At 40.6% G+C, this 16574-nt stretch overlaps 1 protein-coding gene across 5 annotated transcripts in view; it reads left to right on the top strand.

Moving 5' to 3' along the window:
* Positions 1-16574, top strand: part of Atp9b (ATPase phospholipid transporting 9B (putative)) — a 230947-nt gene that overhangs the window by 103842 nt on the left and 110531 nt on the right. For all 5 annotated transcript variants that reach the window (XM_036204413.1, XM_036204417.1, XM_036204414.1 and 2 more), the window contains exon 11: positions 6497-6573. In XM_036204413.1, coding sequence (XP_036060306.1) covers positions 6497-6573 — 77 coding nt within the window. The remainder of the gene's footprint in view (positions 1-6496; positions 6574-16574) is intronic.

Below are 16574 nucleotides of genomic sequence, written 5' to 3'. Positions count from 1 at the left end.
CTAGCCAGGGCTTTGGAAGCAGGGAAGATCTGAGTGTTGTTAGAGAGAAATTGGAAGACAGTGGAATACTCCTAGTGGTTAAAGAGGAGGTTACTTAAGATGACAATTTTACAAGTAAATTTCTGTGAGGTATATTGGAAATGCAAGGTTTTACCACCTGGTCAGAAGTAGGTTGACATCAATGATGGTATTAGAAGGAGTTAATTGATCTTAAGGAAGGTACCAGGCATGAGACTCGGTGTCAGAAAGCACAGGGAATAGGATGCTGGAGGAGATAGGAACCTAGGGACACTTAAGGAGCACTCAGCAGTTTTGAATAGGATGTCCATTCTTCTGTCATACTGCTAGAATGAAGTGGTAATGGAACATGTCAATAGGCAGCTTTGGTGGATAGGAAAAGCTTTAAGAAAATGGTTCAGATCATTTTAGCTATACTAAGTACCACAAAAAGTACCATGTCCTAAGAAAGTATGTGAGCCAAGAATCTCAGAGACATGAAATACAGAAGACCTCTCTGCAAAAGAGACGTTTAAAAAGGATTGAAGAAATACATAGTCAGGTGGGACCAGGTGTGGTGGATGACAGGACAGTTGTGGGAGTATTCCTGTCCAAAGACAGTGGGAGAAGGCCTAGTACTTAGTGGACACAGTGCCCTGAAGAAGAAGGCTGAGGTTCCAGTGTGCCTGTCCTCAGGTGTGTGAATGTGTTAGGGAAGGGGAGTATCAGGCAGGAAGGAAGTTCTGAGATCCTTTGTTTAAATGGGTCCTGTTTACACCACACAGCCCTAGAGAAGTACAGACACTCACGCTTTAGAGATAAAATATGAAAATTGTATCATATTCATATTTTAAAACAAGCATGGAGGCAAATTGTGAGAATCTTGAATGTGTTCACTTGTATATGAGGTGTTTGATGTTTTGATACCCACATATATTTGTAAAATTGTAGATAGAGAAGTAAAGATGTTTCTCCATGAACATGTCTCAGAGGTGGGAATGCCAGGTCCTCAGCTCTGGAGAGAGCACAGGTTCAGGGTCTTTGAATTCACCATAGAAAGGGGCTCATGGCATCTCTGGAAGCCCTCCCCTACCCTCAGACTTTCCTGGCACCTACAGACTGACAAGCCCTGTCCCGGTTCATTGAGGTGATGCTGCTATGGGTTGTTCCCCCTCAAATGCCCCTGTGTGCACAGGCCAGAGCTGTACAACATCCACCCAGGGTTGGAGTGCACACGTGGTCTCTGAGCTTACCATCAGTTTATAAGAGAGCGTCTGCAATATGGGACATAAAAGCACCTCTTTGGACAAAATTTAAAATTTTCTGTCATTAATCATTCTATTTATAGTGTTAAATTAAGACTCATTAAGGGATTAAAAGATTCTCTTTTTCAGTACTTTATGTTTTGTTCTTTGTTTCTGTTTTAAATATGTATTAGACTGTTGACATCAAATCCTAGTACTATTGATTTGTGGCCTTTCTCCTCGGAGACAGAAGCAACTTGAGCTTAAGGTTTCTGAGATGTCCTGTAGAATTTCCTGGACATAGTTTTTCTGTTTGACTTTCATTTTCAAAATGACCTTGGCATGCAGTAGCTACTACATGAATACTTCTGCAGCAGATACTAATGGAGGCACATAATGTCTGTCACCTCTTAGCCCTTTCGTAGTTGCTGTCCCTTGTAGTACTGGGTTTGATGGGCTGGTTGAGTTCTTAGAGGATGTTCTAGAGCAGTGGTTCTCAACCTTCCTAATGCTGTTATGCTTTAACACAGTTCCTCCTATATTTAAAAACATAAGGCTTTAGGAGTGTTGTAAGTCTCAGACTACCAGAAGTAACCAGAGGGTCCTTATCTCTCTGTAACTGATCACAGGTTTAAAATTCTTTTTAAATGAGTTCAAGATGGCACCTTTAAAAATTAGATTATAATTATATCACTTTCCCCTTCCCTCTAAACCTTTGCATGAATTCCTCTTCCCTTTTCAAATTCTTATCCTCTTTTTCTTTGGTGTTGCGCATATGTTATGTGTCTGTGTGTGTGTGTTTGTAAATATAAGCACAACCTGCTTAGTCCATATACTATTAGTTGTATGTATATGTTTTCAGGTCTGACCATTTGGTGTTGGATAACTTAATTGGTGTGCTCTTTCCTGGGACCAACTTATTTCTTCTACTCTCAGTGTTCCTTAATTTCCTATAGTTCTTTGTCTAGGGTTTAGGCCTCGAGAACCTTCCCACTAGCATGTCTGTTGTTAGTGTTCCCCTTGTTCAGCTCATGTTTAAGCAGCGTGTTGGTGAGACTCCATGGCACTTATTTTTAAAGCTGTGCTGCCATTCCTATGTCTCATGGCCTAGCACATAATAGTCAAGTATTGTGCCATTGTGCCTTTCTAGGCCCAGAGCAGCTCTTCGAAAGAAGTTATTTCTGGCCCTATGCCCTGTCATAGAGTTTTAACAGTATGGGACTGGCAATTCAAGTTACACAGAGCAATAAGGTGTCAGGTGACCAAAGAGACCACTCCAGGCTGCCCTGTGTATTAGCTGCCCTATTGACTCAGAGAACACTATTCCTTTAAATCACTGGTTCTCAACCTTCCTAATGCTGTGACCCTTCAATACAGTTCCTCATGTTGTGGTGACTCCCAACTATAAAACTATTTCTTTGCTACTTCATAACTGCAATTTTGCTACTGTTTTGAATTGGAATATAAAATCTGTTTTCTGATGGTCTTAGGTGATCCCGGTAAAAGGAGTCTCAACCCACAGGTTGAGAACCACTGCTTGAAAAAGCAGGTCAGGCCCCTACATGGAGTTGCTCTAAACACAGAAGCAAGCCTTCTGAAGCAATGTATGAGAATGTATATGCACAGATTGGATCGTCCAGGATCTCCGCCTCTAGGGCATGGTGTAGCATGTATGCAGATGGGGCTTCCAGGAGTGGTTGGAAGTATTGTAGAAAATGCATAAACTGAGAGTGAACATTCTGAACCATTTATAGGCATTTGGTATAGTTTACTAATACTAAAAAAGAAAAAAAATGAAGGCATATTTTCTTTTACTTGGCTTTTAATTTATTTTCCTGGTAATGCATTTTTATTGTGTATGTAGCAGTTCTCAAGGCTCGGCCTGTTGTCTGCTCCAGTTAGTATGAACCTGGTGCTTGAATAACACATGATTATATCCTTTGTGCTACCCATTTTCCTACCTCTTGGACCTGGTTGTGAAGCTTCTTTATCAGTGAGCATCTGTAAAGACTGGTAGTCAGGTCCTGACTGGTGACCATGGTCCTAATGGCTTGTCTTTATATTATTTTTTAGGTTCTGGAAGGATCACCAATATTTGGTCTACACTTTGGCTAACAGATCTTTTGTACATACACAGAATGCATGCTAACTCGCTTACTTTCTGTCTGGGTTTTTGTCTTGTTTAATTTGCGTAGGCATCCCGCTTTCCATTAGCTTAAAGCCACTAGTCAGTTTGTTTAAAGGTCTCAGCTTAGTTTACATCTATATGTAATTTTCTCCAGATCACCTAAAATGATTATCAGTTTATAAGCATTAGTTGATGAGTACGTTCACATATTGTCACCTCTGGTTAAAAGGTGGCAGCTGAAAATTTTTTAAGAGTCCAATCATTTAAAATTAAGGAAAGTAGTTTGACTTGACTAATTACATTTTGTGGTCATACATCTTAAACATTTATATGAATGTTTAACATTCATAAGAATACCTTTCCCCCTAAGGTTGTTGCTGTTAGCATTTTTAGTTTTCATAGAAAAGTTATTTGCTTTAAAATATAACTCATCTATTAATTTGAAATTGGCATTTTATGAAATTTAGATATATGGATAGCAGGGAGGCCATAGTATAGTCAAAGCATTCATAACTGACCTCCTCAAATGAAAGTATAATGTTGATCTTAAGACTCACCCCCAAGAGGCCTAGGTTTCTAGTCAGTAGTCAGTGTGTCATGCTTATACTAACCTTGCTTGGGACAGTTAGCATCTGAATCTTTACAATGGTTTTTAGATGAGTTTAGTCAAATCAAATATGTAGAGTTTGACCAGAGGGGTATAATCCTTGACTTTCAGGGCTAAGTACTCATAAGCCTTAAAATATTGTCTTGCTGCAAACTGAACCTAAATTTTGGTTCACTTCTAGATATTGTATCCCATTGCCCTTAGGGATTTTGTTATGTGGGACCTACCTGTTAGGAATTTCTTTGTTGCTGTGGGCTTAACATGCAAGCATTCTTCAGAATTTACTGAACTTTCTCAGTTTGGAGCCAGAAGGATAGCTTGACTTTCCACTGAAAATATGGATTAAAATATTGAAATTCTTGCACTTCCATGCCCCTCCCTTCTAAATCTAAACTCATTGGCATCTGTCCTATTTTTGTACTCTATTTATCTGCCGCAGTGCAAGAGTAGGTCATGTCTTGTCTTCTCATGGGTCCGTGTCAAGACTGTCTTCTCCCCTTCCCATGCTGCTTTCTACAGGGTGTACTTGGTCTTAGCTACACCATTCTATACATGCATACTCTTGTCCAAGAGAGCAGAGAGTCTTGTATAGGACTAATTCAAGCAATTCTGAGTAATTAAAAAGCACGAGGCTTAGAACAACAATGCACTTAAGCTAATTGCACTGAGTAGTCATTTTCGGCAACCATCAAATGAGAGAATACAATGAGAGCCTTTAGCAAGTGTTAATAGATTGCACAACTCTAACTTCAGGAATTGTGTTGTGTATGCCATGTTTCTAGTTAGTCTTGCGTTTCTTTGTTTAATTTGAGTACTGTAAATTACACCATCCTAGAATCTACATTGTTCAGAATCTGCCTTGGTTTTTAGGACAGGGGTTTTAAGCTTGATGGACCATTCTGAAGGCTTCTCTGACACTTGTTTGTTCTGCTGATGTTAAGTTGTATTGTTGTAGGATTGTATTATTCAACATTATTGGCAATTTTACATTTGAAGAAGTTAAATTGGCAGATAGGAAAAATATTGATCAGTCTATATTTCACATTTAACCTTATTTTAATATTTGAAACAATTCTGTGGTATGAACTTGTATGTATGAGAGTTTGATAGTATTTCCTCATCAAGTTTTAATATCATATACACTAAAGGCAGTCATCTTGTGTAGGAAATATAAGTGGACATAATACAGAGACAACCCTTGTGCAGCTGGGTGAGCTCCGCGCCCTTGTTAGCCAGTCCCACCTTTCCAGAACTTGCCTTCACTGTGGTGCTCAGCAAGGACTACACACTCTACAGCCTCTGCTGGTCTTGCTGCTGAGGACTGGGTGGGTCTACCCTTCCTAGCTCGAGGAAGCGGAAGCTGAAATCACTCATGTGCCACATGCTGCTGTTAGTGCTCAGATGGCACCAGCGTAGTGCATATTTACCTCATGAGTCCTGACTTGAGTTTACTGAGTTTCACATGCTCATGCCACATCTAGGGTTGTAGGTATTGGGAGTGTTGTTCTTGGTGAGGGAGGTTCTTGCTGTGTATTCCACTTACAAGCTTTCTTCCTCTGCCTCTGAAGCAAAACAGTTTTTAATACAATTTTTAAGAGTTAATTTTGGTAGGATTGTTAATTTCAGTAATTTATATGTATATGTATAATATGTTTCTACTTTGTATTTTTCAATATCAGGAATTTTGAATTTTGAAGACAAAATTAGGACTATAAGTGGTACAGATGTAATGTAGAGATTTTCTGGCTTTTAGTTTTTGCAGTCTATATATGAATGCTCTCAGCCTTTTAACATACAGGTTATCATTTTCTTAAGTTTAAAAAGTACTACATCTTTTTTACCTATAAACTTAGACAACCAAACTTTTATACACATCCATTAAAGAAATGAGTAGCTACTAAATCTGAAATCAAATATTTTAAAATTATATTTCTGGTGAGTTTTTGTTTGTTTGCCTAGTTGATTTTTGGGGTGCTAAGCGTGTACCCTAGGGCCCAGCACATGCTAGCTCAGGGCTCCACTTAGTAGTATCCTGTCCTCTGCTGTTATTGAAGACGAGCATCTGAAACAACTGCAGAGGCACTTCCTTGCCCTACATGCACAGCGATACACTCAAGCCGAAGAGCTGGGTCTCCTAGCCCTGTCCTGTTTGGAGGTCCAAAAGTGTATTTTCAGTTAGGAATATAGACAGCCTTTGGATGCCATTTTAACCTGAACTTCGTACTGTCTCAGTAGACAGTGAGGGAAAGCCATGCCATTCCCGTTGTCCAGAAAACGAATATTAATACATGTTTAAATGTTATGTACAGGCAAATTTGTATTGTTTAACAAATCATTTTACTTCTAAGTTCTTTTTAAAAGTTAAGGTTAAGTTTTCTTGAACTAACCAAATCAAATAGACTGTTGGATAAATGTATATAAGCTCAAACATTGTAATATATGTCCCATCAAGACAATTAATTAGAAAGTGTTACTCTGCTTTCAAGTATTGCTATAAGGACCACTTTCATGTTTTTGCAGGTACTGTAATAGGTGTTGTCATTTATACTGGAAAAGAGACTCGAAGTGTAATGAACACATCCAATCCAAAAAATAAGGTAGGCTAGATTAAGGAGTGACTGCTTTCATGAACTTCCTTTTTCATTTCAGTAAGAAAGTCTATGTAGTGCTGAATTGCTCATTTATGTAGCATAATATGTAATATGAAAAATAGAATCAATTGCTGGTAACTTGTAATGAGTCCTTATGTTTGTATGCATTCTCATCAAGCATTGTCTGCCTCACCTGAGTTTATGGGCTTTATATTGGGCAGTTAATTCTTGGTTTCTCATCTTAAGTTTATTTTGTGGTTTGTGTTCTTTATGTTGATTGTTTATTTTTAAAATAATCTTTTATATTATTTATCTTGATAATAGTAGTTATATCCGGGTCGTTTCTTTCATTTAGAAGCATATTGAAAGCCTAAAACCTCCTGGTAACACCCCTAAAATTATCACTTATGCCATTAACATGTGTGTATATGTGAAATCATGCCCAAAGTCAGTGTGAATTCTAAGTATTTGCTGTGTGACTGATTCATTGTTCATAATGAACTCTGTGCTCTATAGTACAGTTAAATGAGAAACTCTTAGTGTTTGGTTTATGCTTATTTACTTGAAATGTAACACACATTTAAATAAAACTAAGAGTTCTCACAGATCTTGCCTTACTCTGCAGGTTACTAATAGTGAATGTTGTTTTTTGCTGGGAAGTTTTCTACTAAGAACTAGAAATGAAATATGCCCTTAGAAATATATGTACATGTCTGATGTGATATCATCCATGTCTTCAGCTAAGAGCTGTTTTTAAAATAGCCCTCCAAAAAATAGGAAAGTAAGCCAAGTGTAGTGCCTTATGTCTTTAAGTCCACCATATAGGATGTTGAGGCAGATGGAAGATCGTAAGTTCAAGGCCATACTGGGCTGCATAGTGGTTTCATAGCTAAGAGCCTGTCTCAAAACCAAATCAAAACAAACAAAACAGAAAAGCATCATCAGCCCCAGTGCATGGCCCATCTCCACTACAGTGGATTAACCCCCATGCTTGTTGAGAGAAGTGAGACCTGCTAGAGAATCTCCCCCAGCACTCCTGATCAGTTAGGAGTCTTTGTGTGTTTGTGTGTGACTCTATTTAATAATTAGATTGATAGATAGGTAGGAAGACAGTAGTAATCCAACAGAGATATGAATAATGAAAATTTGCATATGTGATAGAATCTTGCCAAATGTTCAGTGTTAGTTTCACCAGATTAAAATTCAGTGATATCGGGTGTATGCACTTGTATGTATATGTATATACTACTGGAATTTCAGTATGAATTCTAACTGTGATGATGAGAAACTTCTCTTTAGATTTATTTAGCAACTCTATTCGGGCTATCAAATATACCTTAGTCACTACTTCAACAATAGAACTAAAGTTATGTTAAATTGATCTCAGTATTTCAATTTAGTAAGCTAGTTATAGAATGATGCCCATATTTCTACGTTTTCAAAGAAGTAAGATTATTGTTTCCTCAAGAGAACAGAAAGAATACTCTAATGCACATGCAACTTCAAGAGCTTTTTCTCCTGTGTTTTCACTTCGGTGTTTATGGTGATTGAGGATAAACTTAATTGTAAGCAGTAGGTTTAACATCTTAAAAGTTACCTTTTAATCAGACTTTTAAATTCCACCTTATTCTTCAGTCTGACTTACATCTTGTTTTTTATTGTCTACAGTTTATCCACTTTATTCTCTGCACATGTTATTGTGGCTCATTGTGGTTCAGAAAAGTTATGGGACTTATAAGTTAGGGGCTCTGGCACTTGAGCTTTGTCAGTTGAGGAAGATTATAGGTTTGCCATGCCATGGACCAGGTTCTAGGATTTGAGCAAACAGTTTCATTATGCATCTTAATTTTCATATTTGTAAACTGGAGATGGTGCCCACATGTGGTTGAGAATTAGCTCCTGCAAGTGTTGCTTTTAATAAAGAACTTGATACCTAACAAGTGCTCAGTGGATGCTGTGTTGCTATTGTTCTTGTTGTTATTGATAGGGTCTCACTGTGTAGCTTTGGCTGGCCTGGAACTTGCTATGTAGACCAGGCTGGCTTTAAACTCACAGGGGTGATCTCCCTTCCAGAGTGTTGGGTTTAAAAGTGTGCATCACCACACTCAGCTGTGTTCCATTCCCTAATGTTCTCTGACATGAAATATCTTCCGTCTCAATCCTCGTTTCCATTTTAAAAAGACTTGCTGATTCATATGTAGACAGCCTAAGCAGCTGGGGCTAGAGAGGGCTCAAGGGCTGTCCTACTAGAGGTCCCTGGTTCAGTTCCCAGCTAGATACCATCTGTAAGTCTAGTCGCAAGGGATCTGATACCCTCCCTCTTCTGGCCTCTGTGGGCAGAGCAGTTCCTCTAGAACGGAAGTTATGGATGGTAGTCAGCCACCGTGTGGATGCTGGGAAACAAACTGGACTCCTCTAGAAAAGCATCAAGTGCTTTTAGTCAGTGATGTGAGCCTTCTGAAGTACCCCTTCTTTTGTGGATTTGAAATATCCTAGTTTTCTTGGTGTTAGGATATGACTGGCATGTTCCAGAGCTACATTAGAATCCTTACAGGCTGATATAAAGGGCTCTTCAGCTGGCCCCACCCTGGGCCTTCTTTGTGCTCAGTCCACTCCCCTTTTAGCCACACACATGGCAGTGACAGCTGAGGTCTGCAGAGCACTTAGTACACTATGGATAGTTCTTGGAATCTTTTTCTAAAATCATTAATCTTAAAATTTTGAGATTTTCTAAAGTCTACTCTTAAAATCATTTTGTAAATGATTTTATAGGCTTACCCCAAGTTTGTTATAGACCTATTTCCCGTCTGAGTTTGCACCTCCACACAGTGGTTGCCTGAAGGTCATGTGCCAATGGGGCTGACTCTTCGGGACACTGAGTGCTGAGGGTGGCATGCTTGCTGTAGCTGAGCCTACTGACAGTTAGGTTCCTTGGGGCATTATTTCTCAGGCTTGATATTCAAACAGGTTTGTTTTTTGTTTTTGTTTTTGTTTTTGTTTTTTTGGTAAATTGTGGGTTTATTCAAGAGAGAAATAAATTATATGTGTTTACATATGCTGTGAAATCTTTCCATGTGCTCTGTGCTAGTTTTATAAGAATAAAACTCGGGAAAGGACTCCAGATAGGCTGCAGTGGACAAAACAGCTAGGATTTTTTCAGGAATTGCTTGGTTTGATATATGTTAAATGAAAAAGGACATGGGATATTTGACTTTAATTACAGAACAGAAGGCAGAAATAAGTGTTTGCTGTTTGTGTGAAACATCGCAAAAACTGAATCCAGTGTTCTGTAACTTTTAGCCTTCAGAGAAGACTAGTGCAACAAAACGAAACATTTCAGAGGGAAATCAGGTTAGTTTCCTGTTTTACTGGGTTTCATCTAGCAAACAAATGTATCTTGAACTCTGATTTCTGACAGTGATCCTAAGCATAGGACCTTGATGAACAGGGTGGTTAGCTGAGATTTATCTATGGAGCTCATTGTTAGCAGAGTAGCTGTTCTTTGATATATATATATATATAAAATTCTGAATAAGTGAGTAAGTGGTTACCAGTCACAGTGAGCTAACCCATGCCAGATAATATGCTACAAAAACCATGGTGGCCTCTGTAGCAGTCCCACACATATTTTGTGTCTAATGCCATCTGGCTTGCTCATCATGGTACCTCAGGGACCTACCGTGACAGCCCAACCCAGTGACCACTAGGATAGGACTGGCATCTCATAAACTCACTCTTAACAGCTTTTACCAATGAATGGCATAGGACTAATTTCATTGGCCAAAGCAATTAAATGGTCTCATCTGAGTTCAAGGTATCAGGAAAGTACAATCCTATCCTACGATCCAGTGAGAGAGTTGCAGTGTTCTCATGGATGACATTTTCTTGGAGTCTTGTGGCTGGTGAAAAAAAAAAATGGAATCCCAAAGAATGTTTGTTTCAAAAGTTAAACAGAAGGAGGAAATAATGAAGGAAAAAGAAAGTTGGGTGAAGAGGGCATTTATCCAGCAGGACATAGCAGTGAGTGTTGGTGAAAATTGCAGGATTCACTGAGATAAAGAAGGGGTTAGTAGGTTAGCATATTTAGAAGTCTGAAAAATATTGGTCCAATTGAGTCATTTCAGTAGCTGCAGAGATTCAGCTATGGGTCCTCAGGGTTAGAGAAGCTTCAGGGCACAGCAGGGTATGACTGTCATGCTGCAGACCTGGGTCAGGGTTAAGGGAACAGAGGCTAACTTGCTATGACCACGATCCCAGATGAGGGAGAGGTTATGTTAATTAAAGAAACTAAAGAAGAAGAAGAAGGAAGAAGGGAGAAGAGAGAAGAGGAAGTGAGCAAGGGAGAAGAAATTAAGCAGAAAAGTTATACTGCAAGAGAAAGAGTTTATTGATTTGATTTTTTTTCTTCTGGTGAGAAAACTCAGTATCATAGTCCTGGTAAAGCTTTCAGCAAGGGCATTGATCAAGAAAGAGGATACTTGCTGGGTGGTGGCGGCAGTGCACACCTTTAATCCCAGCACTCGGGAGGCAGAGCCAGGCAGATCTCTGTGAGTTTGAGGTTAGCCTGGTCTACAGAGTGAGATCCAGGACAGGCACCAAAACTACACAGAGAAAACCTGTTTGGGGAGAGCGGGAGGAGGAAGAAGGAAGAAGGAGGAGGAGGAGGAGGAGGAAGAAGGAAGAAGAAGAAGGGAAGGAAGGAAGGAGGGAAGGAAGGAAGGAGGGAGGGAGGGAGGGAGGGAGGAAGGAAGGAAGGAAGGAAGGAAGGAAGGAAGGAAGGAAAAGAGGAGGAGGAGGAAGAAGGAAGAAGAAGAAGGGAAGGAGGGAGGGAGGGAGGAAGGAAGGAAGAAGGAGGAGGAGGAGGACGACGAAGGAGAAGTAGTAGTAGTAGCAGCATCCATGGGTCCTTGTTCATGTGAGATTGAGCACTTAGAAGAAAAGTACACAGTGTTACCTGGCCACTCTCTCCTGGCTTAGTTGACATCCTGCCTTCATTATGGTGTGCACATGAGAAAACCATGCCAACTTGTAGAACTGTTTTGGGCTTCTGAGATTGAAGGTAGTATAGGAATATCAACCTTGACATGATATGAGTGAATCCTAACAGCTGGTGCAGTAGCAGAGTTGACAGGGAACTTGGTCAGGGCTTAACACACTTCCCCAAAGGGCCAGGTTAGATTAAAGCTTAGCCACTCACCTTTGACACTGTTGAGCAGTTCTAAGGATATAACTCTTCTTAGAATTCCATGACAGTGATGGAGTAGAGATAAACAAAGGCCTTTTATCATCCCATGCATAAGAACCTCAGCTCATGACACCAACAGATGGGCATCAGGTCTATCCAAGGCTCTAGATTGATAGGAACAGTTACCAGGAGGAGAGGATTGTAGCCCTAGAGGAGGACCAGCAGGTGATAGGTTGTAGCAGGAATCTTAAAAGTTCTTATTAATAAAATCAAACCTGAAGCCACGTATTGGGGTGAATGCTGGAAGATCAGAGAAGCAGAACAAGCCACAGCCACCTCACCTTGCCAGTTCCTCAGCTGATCCTGTTTCCTCAGATTGGAAGCCTCTGAGTCCTCATTCAGAATGGGTCTCAGCTGAACTGTTGCTCAAAAGCCTGAAAGCTTAGCCAGCTCTAGTTCTTGGTCCTCACGCCTTATATACCTTTCTGCTTTCTGCCATCACTTCCTGGGATTAAAGGTGTGAGTCACCATTCCTGGCTGTTTCCAGTGTGGCCTTGAACTCACAGAGATCTGGATGGATCTCTGCCTCCCAAGAGATAGGATTAAATGCGTGTGTGCCACCATTTTCTGTCCTCTATATCTAGTGGATGTTCTGTTCTCTGACCCCAGATAAGTTTATTAGGGTACACAATATTTTCGGGAATACAATATCACCACAACAGGTAACTATGCAGACAGCATCCCAGAAGCCTCTTGTGGCTGGAGAATATAAGTCCTCTAAAAGAGGAAGGAACACTGGAAATGGTCATCTCCAGGCATATCTGCCAAGGGAAGTAAGGCTGCACTTGGTAATGAGGCAGAGTAGAGCCAGGTAAAGGAATTGTGGAGTGGAGGTACAGTGGTGTCCAGGTTACAAACCTGTGAATGTTTTGAGAAGCCATCTTGCCTTTGCACCTCATAAACTAAATGTTTTCCAGCCATTGTTGCTGGCAAACAAGGGCATAGGACTAACTACCATTGCATGAATTTGCATTTCTTCAGTTTTATTATCCAAGGAAGCCTTCAACTCCATCTGTTCTCAGTGGCATAGAGGCTTTCACAGCGTCAGTTTAACAGCTATGCTCCTTGCTGACTGACAGATGAGGTTCCCCACAATGTCTCCTCCATGTGCTTTCACCTCTGTTGCTCCTGTGGTACTTCGTTGGTACCTGCAGCATCATTTGACTGTCTTCTGCCATGGGTGTGGCTCTCATCAGGGTTCTGTCTGTGACTTCTGCTTTGTGAGTAAAATATAATGCAGCTTAGCTCATTTTCAGTTGCTGTGATAAAATACCCTGACAAAATCAACGTAGGGTAGAAAGGGTTTATTTTGGCTCCCAGTTTGGAGTATACAGTTCATCCTGGCTAAGAAAGACTGATATCAAGAGCTTGAGGCCAATCATGTTACTCCCACACTCAAAATGCAGAGAGAGCTGCTTCTCAAGCTCCCTTTTTCTGCTTACACAACCTGGGGTCCCCACCATTGAATGGTGTCACCCATAGTGTGCAGGTCTTCCTGCCACAAGTCTATCAAGATAATCCCCCACAGGCATGCTCAAAGGCCCATCTCTCAGGTGGTTCTAGATTCTGTGAAATTGACAATTAACTCACAGTCCTTGTCACAAAGGAGAGTTTGTAATGTGTTCCATGTGCTAGCAGAGATTTAATGCATAGCTGTGGCTCTAGCAGAGACGTAATGCACACCCTCCAGGACACACCCACCAGTACCCTCAAAGGTCATCCCTAGTGACCTCCCTTAGACCTTTCTTGTATGCAGACCTCCCACCATCAATTCCAAAGGTGTGTTAATCTGCCAGGCTCGGGGAGGCTGTTCAGTGGGTCTTTTTTCTGTGTCTAGAAGGGCTCAGCTCCCAGCAGCTGCTTTCTCCCTGGATTCAGGTCCAAGTGTTAGCTTTCCCACTTAGGCTGGCGTGTTTGCAGAGCTGAGCAGGTGGACATTGCATAGTCACCCAATTTCATTCTGATAGCTTCAGAAACCTGTTCCTGAACTTGCTGTTTGCCTTAGTTAGCATAGCATCTCCACTGTCTTTGGCCAGTTTCTCTTCTCTCTTTGTTTTGTCACCTTTTTTTGTTTTGCTTGTTTTTGTTTGTTTGTTTGTTTCCTTTCTAGTAGCTTAAAAATCTTTTAAGCCAGCCCTACAACCTGGTATGGCATGTGAGAAGTAGGGAGAATAATCTGACTGCTCTGAGACACAAGCTTGGGCCTAGACACTTACAGTTCCTTTCTCTTCTCTGTGATTATGGATATCAAATATTTGAGCCTTTATGCATGTTCTTGGTGTTAAAATATGCCTAGCTGCTGACCTGACATCCCTCCTTCTGTGACATGGGATGTCTGTCATTGCTTCAACTTGCCTGGACTGTAAAGTGCAGCCCCACTGTTGAGAGTGCCTATCCCCATGTAGGACCTGGAAACACAAACTCTTGGGTCAGACTTCCTGCCTCAGAAACAAAGGGCTTCAGGCCCTGTGGGATTCTGGTACACATTAGAGGTAAGCTCTACTCTGGAAAGATCCTGTCAGTTAGCGTGCCTGTAAGTAGAGTAACTCTGACTAATAGAACTGATGTATGCTTTGTGATTTCTTCTTCGGATTTCTTCGTGCACTCTCATACTATAACTGGGAAACAGCTCTATGCTTATTTCAGGGGGTTACTGGAGTTAAAAGTACAGCATGATCTCCAGATGGGGATATCGTTCTACTTTTTCTGATGGAGGAAAACTCCCTCTCACTCTGGAGATCGACTCTTTTTATATTTGGAAGTTATAAACCTTTGAACAAATAAAAAGTTTTTATTACTAAGCAACTTTACAATGAAATTTGGTGAAAGTTTAAACTACAAGGACTACAGCTTGAGTAATGGAATACTTTATAAAACCTAGCCTTAGATGTATTTAATAAGATGATACTTGATTACATTTAAGAGGGAAAAATTCTTAGAGAAGGTTAAGGAAATCAATCGTGACAGGTTGCCATTTTCATGCCGTTCATAATAATAAGCTGCTCAGAGCAAGAGCATCAACGATGAAATGATAATACAAATTGCTTCAAGCAGTTATTGTAGTCCCTCGGGCATATTGATTTGTGTTTCTAATAAAAAGATGCTTTCAGATGTGCCATTGACAGAGAGACAGGTGACATGTGCCATTATGGGAATTGGAGCTGCCTCTCGTTATCTGGATTGTGGCGAAGGCATTTTCAGACAATAGAACAAAACAGAGTCAGCTGCGGTATACATTCCCAGTTGAAATGCCAACGCAGTTTTGGAACATGGTTTTTTTTATTTTAAAAAGGGCCATTTATTAATATTTTAAGACTCCTCTTGATCTATAGTAAAATATTACATTAGAATAGCTTGCTTTTTGTCTTTCTTGTAGTTGCATATCATCATAGAACCCCTTTGTTTTTCTAATAGCTGCTTTCTTGAGTAATATAGTCTCTGATTCAGTGTATGCTGCTCTATTTCACCAAGAGCTGTATGGGAAGAACCTAGTGTTGCAGCCTGTCTCATGTATAGAGACTTGGATAGCTTTTTCATAGCTGTTACTAATATTAACAAACCATAGTGTTTCCAAGCCCCACCAGGAAAATGTGAGTCATGATCAGGCCAACCATAAGGCCCTCTAGTAGCACATAGACAGACACAACACACCTGCTTGGGCTGCACTGGTACCCAGGTCACCAGCACTGTGCCTGGCACACTGTGGCATCACAGCCACACACAGCTTTGTCCTCATTGTGGGCATACACTTACAACTTAAGGAAAACGGGAAGAGAAGTGACCCTGATGCTGGCTAGCCGAGACATGCTCTGCAAGCACATAAAACACCTAAAGTGCAAATGTTCTCTGGATTCCTTTAAATATGGATTTGACTGTAAAGGAAATGCCCTTCATAAGAAATGTGTTATTTTAAATGCTTAGTTCTGCATAACATTCTGAATTAGAAGCACTTGCTGTATATATGTCTATGTTAAGTAAGAATCTATTTGGTATTGTTTCTTTATGCCTTAGTACAAAATTATCTGTAACCTAAATTCATAGCAGATAATTGTACTTTAAGCAGGTAGACAATTTCATTATTATATTCATTTATTGGACTCTTTGATTCCTTACACTGAGTCTCTTAAAAATGTTAGAAACTTGTGATATATTTATTTTTCATATTTCTGGCAAAAGTAAATTTTTCTTCCCCCAGATCATTCTGACATATTTCTGATGGCCTGGTCTGAGAGTAAGTCAGGACAATTCTCAAGCCTGTTTGTGGAGTGCAGTGCAGTGGGCAGGGGAGGAGCCATGCTGTTAAAGAGGAAGAGCAGGGGTGAGCCTTTTCTGTCACTCATGTTCTCAGAGGACTACATGATGCCACCATTTCTCAGGCCAGAAGGTTTCTGTGAGCATCTAATGCTGACCTGGATGGCTTTTTGAGCCCACCCTCCCCTGTCCTCTTCTGCTCACTATTATGTGAATAGAAGTTCTCTCTTGCCCTCCCTATCCCACCCCACACCCCTCCCCCACCCCCCGTAATCAACAGGTCACACACATGCTGTAAGTTCAGAAGAAGCAGGCTTGGCTGGAGAGGATTTTGAGCCAGCAGTCAATTAAAAAGGAGGGCCCTTGGCTTATCAGTGATTCCCTGCCAAAGACCAATGGGTGGAGTGGGATTCTGTTGAGCATGTGTACCTCTCTGCCTGCCTTCTGTTGCCTCCCTCATTCACTCTACGGATTGGGGAAAGACTCCTTCTATGGCACAGAGCCAGGCTCT

This window comes from Onychomys torridus, chromosome 13, assembly GCF_903995425.1.
Source record: "Onychomys torridus chromosome 13, mOncTor1.1, whole genome shotgun sequence".
Classification (NCBI taxonomy): domain Eukaryota; kingdom Metazoa; phylum Chordata; class Mammalia; order Rodentia; family Cricetidae; genus Onychomys; species Onychomys torridus.
This window is presented reverse-complemented; position numbering and strand designations above follow the sequence as displayed.